General features: G+C 49.1%; 1 protein-coding gene across 3 annotated transcripts; it reads right to left on the bottom strand.

Moving 5' to 3' along the window:
- Nucleotides 1-1,316: 1,316 nt before the first annotated feature.
- Nucleotides 1,317-3,280, bottom strand: C6H16orf90 (chromosome 6 C16orf90 homolog). Of its 3 annotated transcripts, none has more exons than XM_049111436.1 (3): nucleotides 3,159-3,280; nucleotides 2,250-2,603; nucleotides 1,317-1,824 (listed from the first exon to the last, which is right to left on the bottom strand). In XM_049111436.1, exons 2-3 carry the CDS (start codon nucleotides 2,431-2,433, stop codon nucleotides 1,667-1,669), a joined length of 342 nt encoding a protein of 113 aa, XP_048967393.1. In that variant the 5' UTR covers nucleotides 2,434-2,603; nucleotides 3,159-3,280; the 3' UTR covers nucleotides 1,317-1,666. The 3 variants fall into 3 exon arrangements, with proteins under 3 accessions (XP_048967393.1, XP_048967391.1, XP_048967392.1); XM_049111434.1 differs by having other exon boundaries at nucleotides 3,125-3,275; XM_049111435.1 differs by having other exon boundaries at nucleotides 3,155-3,270.
- Between the last annotated feature and the right edge of the window lie 4,776 nt (nucleotides 3,281-8,056).

The raw sequence follows: 8,056 nt of genomic DNA, 5'->3' as shown, positions 1-8,056 counted from the left end.
CGTAGTGTGGCTTCTGGCAAGGTCCGTCTTCTGCCCAGTGCCCAGGACAGCCTCCCTAACGTCTGTCCTCATCCCGGCCTTGGCCTTCTGGGCCAGTAGTAGGAGAAGACACCCTTTTTGTCACCCCCCAGTGGCTCATCTGGGGGACTTGCTGGGAGGCTATGTCCCTGCCCAGGTCCCAGCTGGAGCACTCAGCCACCTCTCGTCAGTCCTCCTTGGGCTGCTCTCTGGGTGCTCCAACTCAGGCTCCCACCACCCAAGGCCACACCCACACTTGTGGGACATGAAAACCACGCAGGAACCAAAGTTTCCAGAATCTGCTGTCCCAGGGACCTATAAAGTGTCCAAGGGTGGGACCAGGGTATGAGGGCAGGGAGGGGGCTGGAGGGATTATTCCCCTATATCTGAAAGGACCCCGGGAGTCCAGAGCGTCCTTGACATCATCACATTTGATCTGCCAGGAGCCCCTGGTGGAGCCAGCTCAGCCCCAGCCTGACCTGGGCCACCGGGACTGGGAGTTGGTCACACCGGTGGGGCGGGGGGGGCGTGGCGGGGATCAAGACAAACCCAGGTTGTCCCATTCTGTCCCCACTGGACTGAGGTCTAGTGATGTAGAGCAGAGGGTTTCAACCACAGTGATACTGCACGCACACACACACACACACACACACACACACCCAGAGGACATTGGACGCTGTCTGTAGACACTTAGTTGTCTCACTGGAAGGAGAATGCTATGGGAATCCAGTGAGTGGAGGCCAGAGATGCTGGTAGACATCCTAAGATGCACAGAATGGCAGCCACAACAAAGGAATATCCAGGCCCAGATGTCAACAGAGCCAAGGTTGAGACACCATGGGACAGAGGACTCCAAGCTGACTGTGCCTGGAGTCCAGCCCAGCTAGGAGAAGGACTGTGCCCATCCTGCCTGGAGGGACAGGACAGCCAGGGAGCAGCGAACTCAATCAAGGCCCGAGTGAGCATGGGCATGGGGTTCAAGCCAGCATTTCTGCCCAGGTTGAGAGCCTGCTCTCTTCCCTGGCACTCTTCCTACACCTGGCCTGCTTTGTTTGTCCTCTGTTGCCTTGGCCAGAATGCCATGCCTTGCTTATTAGGTCTGTTGAGACCTTGTCCATCCAGGAAGGCTTCCAGAGTCCTACCAGAGGGAGGATGTTCACTCCTCAACCGACGCTGGGAGCACCTTGGATCCTCCTTGGCATCAACCTGGAACTTTGCTCTCAACGCAGGTGGCAGGTGCTCTGAGAGGCCCCTCCTCTGCATTGACCTCATCACAGAGAGACCCAGGGACAAGAAGGTACAGGCCTTGGCTTTTATTGGAATCGGACCTGTGGGCTCCCCGGCCTCTCGGAGCCCAAATCTCCGCTCAGTCTGTCCTCCCAGGTACAAGTGGCTGACCTGAGTTGGAGCAGGCTGCAAGGGCTTCTATTTCTTCTCTTCTACCCATGGGACCTACCCCTTCCTCCCCCCCTTGAGCCTTCCTGAGGCTGGCCCAGTCTCTGGTGCTGGGCAGCTGCTGGGGTGTCTCAGTGTGGGGGCGACTGCTGGTAGGGGCTGAGCCCTTCCTGTCTGGACCTGCCTCCTCCTCCTGAGCCATCCTTTTCCCTCCTGTCCCCATGGGGACAGCCAGCCCTTGGCACTCATATCCTTATGGTCTCTCCAGAGCCCCAGAGCGGGTTCTTTTGCACAAAGGACATGTAGACTCCTCTGAGGCCCCCCAGGACCTCTTGGGCCTGAGCCCCAAGCCTTCAGAGGGACTGGGCTGGAAGGGGGCACCCTTGGTTGGGTCCACACTGGAACTGGAAGCTAAGAAAAGTAGGGAAAGACAATCACTCAGAGGAACCCAAGTGGAGGCTGCCAGCCCATCCTATGACACACCCCCAAACCAGAGCCTGTCATTCTTCAGAATAGGAAGGGGCAGAAGGGAGGGGCAGTTCTCTTGAAAGAGAGCCCATGAGGGAGGAGGAAGAAGGAAACATGGTTCAAGCCGGAAGGACCTTTCTGTGATTTGACCTTCTCATTTTATAAATGGGCACAGTGGAACTAGGGAGGGTAGGGGTGATGGTGGGGAGCTGTCCAAGGTCCCTCACTGAGTGCAGACCTGGGACAGGAACCCAGGAACTTTGGGAAGGAAAAGGACCCCATTCTTGGTCCAGCTGAGTCCCCAGCCAACTCTTCCCTGGGTCTTTCCCTCCTGTCCCCAGCCCTGCCTCACCTGGACAGGTGCTCACCTGTATTTCCCAGGCTGTCCCTGGGTATTGGAGCTTCCAGGAGGGCCAAGCAGTGGCTGTTACCTGGGCTCAGAGTCCCCTGTGGCAGGTCTAGGGGCCAGGCCATGACCTCAGGACGTGAGAGGCAGCCCTTAGCCATGAGCCGGCCCAGCCAGTGGCTCTCACACTGGCCGGCAGGTTGCATGTGGCCTGGCAGGTAGAGAGCCAGGCCCCGGAGGTGGCGCAGTCGGAAGTTCTTAGGCTTTCTTCCCTGGGCACTGGGACACTGCTGCTGCTGGGCCCCCAGTCCCCCTTCGTAGATGTTGGGTGGTATGTTGGGGTGGCTGGGATGTCCTCGGGCCCAGCTCACTGCATCTGCAGAGGGGAGAGCAGGAGGGTGGTGGCTGGCAGGCTGCAGCAGCCAAGAGAGGAGAATACAATCACGTGCTCTAAGACCAGCTCATTAGATGGGCTCCACTGTGGCTTGCTGAGCACCGGCCTATCTTTCCATCAAATGGTCTCAGTCCCCTGCCTCCCACCAACCCCCACCCAACATATTACTCCTCTTCCCTTTCCCAATCACAGTGGCTTCTCACTTTCCCAATCAATAGGAAGGTGTGAAAAGTCTGAGAGCGTGATGCAAAGATCTCTCAGGATTTCAAGCCCTTTCTCCCACCCCTTTTTGCCCCCTATCCTAGAAAGAGCATTCCAGTGTCAGTATAGAAATTGCACAGTGGGTCCAGGATCACATAGTCTAGGGTCACACAGCCTAGACCACTAGTGGCCATTCCCCTCTCCCAAGGATGCATGTCTCTGAGGCCACTCTGGTGGCTTTGGGCCCAGGTCAGGACAGGAGGGCAACTCTCCTCCTGCCACTCCTCCCTGCAGCCTGGCACCTTCTCTTATGCGCAGCTCAGAGAACGCACAGACCAAGGCTTCCATGGAGGGCCAGAATGGTGGGGGAGGAGCAGCTGGGCCTCCTGTGCAGCAGGGCTCTGTTCTCCCCCCCTGGATCTGCAGGGCTCCCATGGCAACCAGCTCTGTGATGTCAAACGGAAGACTCTCAGTCTTCCTGGACCTTCAAGTTTGGGAGAGGATGAAGCCTAGGGATGGGGCAGAGTGGGGCAAGGCCAAAAGAAGGAAATGGAACTCTAGAGGAGGTCCTTGATCCTCTGGGTTAGGACAGGCCACACAAAACAGCTCTTGCAGGCTGCAAAGTCACCCCTGGGTGACCTCTGGGGGTCTCAGTTTGCTCATCCCATAAAAATGAGGCCCCAGGGGCACAGACTTGGTGAGGTCTGAGCCAGCGCTTTGAGCCTACTGAGAAGGTGGTTCTGAGTGGCTGAGCAAGTCACTTAATTTTCCTAATTGTGCATTGTCCTATAAGTAGATGATGGGTATCATGTGGGTCATACGAGTGGAAGAACTGGAGCTCTCATTTACTGCTGGGGAGGAATGTAAAGTGGTACCACTGTTTTTTTTTTTTTTTTTTTAAGAGACCATGGATCTCTTTATTTTTTTTTAATTTTTTATTTATTTATGAGAGAGAGAGAGAGAGAGAGAGGCAGAGGGAGGCAGAGGGAGGATCAGGCTCCATGCACCGGGAGCCCGGGGTGGGATTCGATCCCGGGTCTCCAGGATCGCGCCCTGGGCCAAAGGCAGGCGCTAAACCACTGCGCCACCCAGGGATCCCCTGGTACCACTGTTTTGGGAGACAGTTTCTTCGAAAATTAAACCACCTCTCATTCACAGATGATGTGCTCTCATACAGGCAAAACATTAATTCACATGTAAAAACAAAACCTATTTGAGCTGACAAAACCAATAGAGATAGTAAGGTTCAGCTCATTAGTTACAGGATACAAGATAAACACACAAAAATTTAATTTATGTACTAGCAAAGAACTAAAAGAATAAAACTGGAATAAATTTAACCAAGGAGGTACAAGACAACACTGAAAACTATGAAACTACAAGGAAAAAAAGAAATTTAAAAATCCACTGCCCTGCAAAATATCCTTGTTCATGGATTGAAGGCTTAATTAACATTGTTTAGACAGCAACACTCCCCAAAATGATCTACAAATTCAATGTAATCCATATCAGAATCCCAATAGCTGTTTAGGCAGAAACAGGAAAGCTGATCTTAAAATTCACGTGGAATTACAAGCCAAATAACCAAAAGCAATTTTAAAAAAGAAAAAGTTTGAAGATTCTTTTTCTCTGATTGCAAAACTTACTATAATGCTACAGTAACAAAAACAGTGTGGAACTGGCATAAGGCTAGATATCTCAACTAATGTAGTAGAAAAGAGAGTCCAGAAATAAAGTCATGCATCTATGGTCAATTGATTTTCAACAAGGGTACCAAGACCATTCAATGGGGTAAAAAGAATCTCTTCAGGGCAGCCTGAGTGGCTCAGCGGTTTAGCGCCGCCTGCAGCCCAGGGCGTGATCCTGGAGACCCGGGATCTAGTCCCACGCCGGGCTCCCTGCATGGAGCCTGCTTCTCCCTCTGCCTGTGTCTCTGCCTCTCTCTCTCTTTCTCTCTCTGTGCGACTATCATTAAAAAAAAAAAATTTAAACACAGTGAGATAATACTTCACACCCACAAGGATGGCTATGTTAAAAAGGGGGGAGGAAATGATAAATATCAATGTGGGGGAAACTGGAACTCTTGGACTTTACTGGTGGGGATGTAAAATGGTGCAGTCACTGTGGAAAACAGTCTGGCTTTTCCTCAACTAGTTAAACACAGAATTACCATAAGACACAGTGATTTCACTATATATACGTATATACCAAAAAAAAATGAGAACAGATAATTAAACAAATACTTGTACACAAATATTAATAGTAGTATTATTCATAGTAGCCAAAAAATAGAAGCAACCTAAATACTCATAAAATAATGACTGGGTAGGGGCACCTACCTGGGTGGCTCAGTGGTTGAGATCTGCCTTTGGCTCAGGGTGTGATCCTGGGGTCCTGGGATTGAGTTCCGCATTGGGCTCCCCTTGGGGAGCCTGCTTCTTTGCCTATGTGTCTACCTCTCTCTGTGTCTCTCATGAATAAATAAATAAAATCTTCAAAAAAATTATGATTGGATAAACAGTTTATGGTATGTCTATGCAAGGAAATATTATTCAGCCATAAAAGTCACTGAGACATGATGCAACATGGATGAATCTCAGAAATATGAAGCTCAGTGAAAGAAGCCAGATGTAAAAGGTCCCATATTCTATTATTCCATTTATATGGAATGTCAAAAATATGTAAATCCATAGAAACAGCCAGATTAGTGATTATCAGGGAGTGGGCAGGAAGAAATGGGGAGTGACTGCTTACTTGATTTGAGCTTTCCCTTTGGGGTGAAGGAAATGTTTTGGAACAAAATAGAAGTGATGAGTGAAGAACATTGTGAATGAACTTAATGCTATTAAATTGTACACTTAAAAGGGTAAATTTTATGTATATTTTACCACAATAAAAATAAGTAACTGACCAGCACTACTCTGAAAACTGTCTAGGTCATAAAAAAGAAAAGGAAAAAAAAAAAAAAGGAAAGCTTAAGAAACTGTCACAGTCCAGAGGAATCTTTTTTTTTTTTTTAATTTATGATAGTCACAGAGAGAGAGAGAGAGAGAGAGAGGCAGAGACACAGGCAGAGGGAGAAGCAGGCTCCATGCACCGGGAGCCCGATGTGGGATTCAATCCCGGGTCTCCAGGATCGCGCCCTGGGCCAAAGGCAGGCGCCAAACCGCTGTGCCACCCAGGGATCCCCCAAGTCCAGAGGAATCTAAGGAGACATGACAAGACATTAAATGGAACATGGGGGCAGCCCCGGTGGTCCAGCAGTTTAGCACCACCTTCTGCCCAGGGTGTGATCCTGGAGACCCGGGATCGAGTTCCACATCGGGCTCCCTGCATGGAGCCTGCTTCTCCCTCTGCCTGTGTCTCTGCCCCTCTCTCTCTCTCTCTCTGTCTGTTATAAATAAATAAAATCTTTATTTTTTAAATTTTTATTTATTTATGATAGTCACAGAGAGAGAGAGAGAGAGAGAGAGAGGCAGAGACATAGGCAGAGGGAGAAGCAGGCTCCATGCACCGGGAGCCCGACGTGGGATTCGATCCCGGATCTCCAGGATCGCGCCCTGGGCCAAAGGCAGGCGCTAAACTGCTGCGCCACCCAGGGATCCCTAAATAAAATCTTTAAAAAAAATAAATGGAATATGGTGTCGCGAATAGTATCATGGAACAGAAAAAGGATGTTAAGTAAACAGTAAATCTGGACTTTAGTTAATAATAATGTATCAATATTAGCTCATTAATGGGCGCCTGGGTGGCTCAGTCACTTAACAAGCTGCCTTCGGGTCAGGTCATGATCCCAGCGTCCTGGGATCGAGTCCTGCATCGGGGCTCTCTCTCCTTTTGCCCCTCCCTCCTGCTCATGTGCTCTCTTTCTCAAATAAATAAAAGCTTTTAAAAAATATTGGCTCAGGGCAGCCCAGGTGGCTCATCGGCTTGGCACTGCCTTTGGCCCAGGGCATGATCCTGGAGACCCGGGATCGAGTCCCACATCAGGCTCCCTGCATGGAGCCTGCTTCTCCCTCTGCCTGTGTCTCTGCCTCTCTCTCTGTGTCTCTCATGAATAAATAAATAAAATCTTAAAAAAATAGATTGGCTCATTGGCTCTGACAAATGTATCATACGAATGTAAGATGTTAACAGAGTTAAAGGAGGGGGTGATAAGGAATAGATGGAGTATACAGGAACTCTGTAGTATCTTTGCAACTACTTTGTAAATCTAAAATTGTAAGAGCATTGAAAAGGGGCACCCAGGTGGCTCAGTGATTGAGCGTCTGCCTTTGGCTCAGGCATGATCCCGGGGTCCTGGGATCGAGTCCTGCATCAGGCTCCCCAGGGGGAAACTGCTTCTGCCTCTGACTGTGTCTCTGTCTCTTTCTCTGTGTCTCTCATGAATAAATAAATAAAATCTTAAAAAAAGTGTATTGAAAAGAAAAGTTAAACATTCACTCGCCTTATGACTCTGACACAAAACATGTTTATATAAGATTTCTACATGAACACTCACCCCAGCTTTATTTGTACTAGCCCCCAGATGGGAAATGTCTATTAACAGGTGGTGAGCAAATAAAGTGTGGTATGCCCACATAATAGATACACTGCTCAACAGTAAAAAGTTGACGAATTACTGATACATGCTGCAACACAGATGAATCTCAAAATAATTATACTGAGTAAAAGAAGCCAGACAAAAAAGAGCATATATTGCATGATTCCATTTTTATAAAACTCTAAAAATAAGCAAATGTACAATGAGAGAAAGAGCAATGTCCCCCTGGAGTAGGAGGAAGGGTAGGAGGGAGATATTACAAAGGAGTGGGGCACAAAAAAACAGGGGTGACAGATTTGTTTCTGTCTTGATTGCACTTTCTTGCATGTATATACTTATCAAAACATATTAAATTGCACACTTTAAATATGTGCCTTTTTCGTATGTCAATAAAGCTGTTAAATAATTACGATCCGGGGTGCCCAGCTGGCTCAGTTGGAAGAGCATGCAGCTCTTGATCTCAGGGTCATGAGTTCCAGCACCACGTTGGGTGTAGAGATTACATAAATAAATTAAAGAACTTAAATAAATTAAAAACCAAGGGAGGAGGCTCTGGCTCCTTCTCATTGCTTTGTTTGTGCTCTGCCGACTATAGCGGATGCTGAGTACAGCACAGGGTCAGCGGACTGCTACCCTGTAGGGACAGAGCTGAGACTTTGGCCCAGCTTGGAGCAGAACTGGTGGGCTTTCC

The sequence above is a fragment of the Canis lupus genome, chromosome 6 (genome assembly GCF_003254725.2).
Source record: "Canis lupus dingo isolate Sandy chromosome 6, ASM325472v2, whole genome shotgun sequence".
Lineage (NCBI taxonomy): Eukaryota > Metazoa > Chordata > Mammalia > Carnivora > Canidae > Canis > Canis lupus.
The sequence above is the reverse complement of the archived record's forward strand: the minus strand, read 5'-3'. Positions and strand labels throughout refer to the sequence as shown.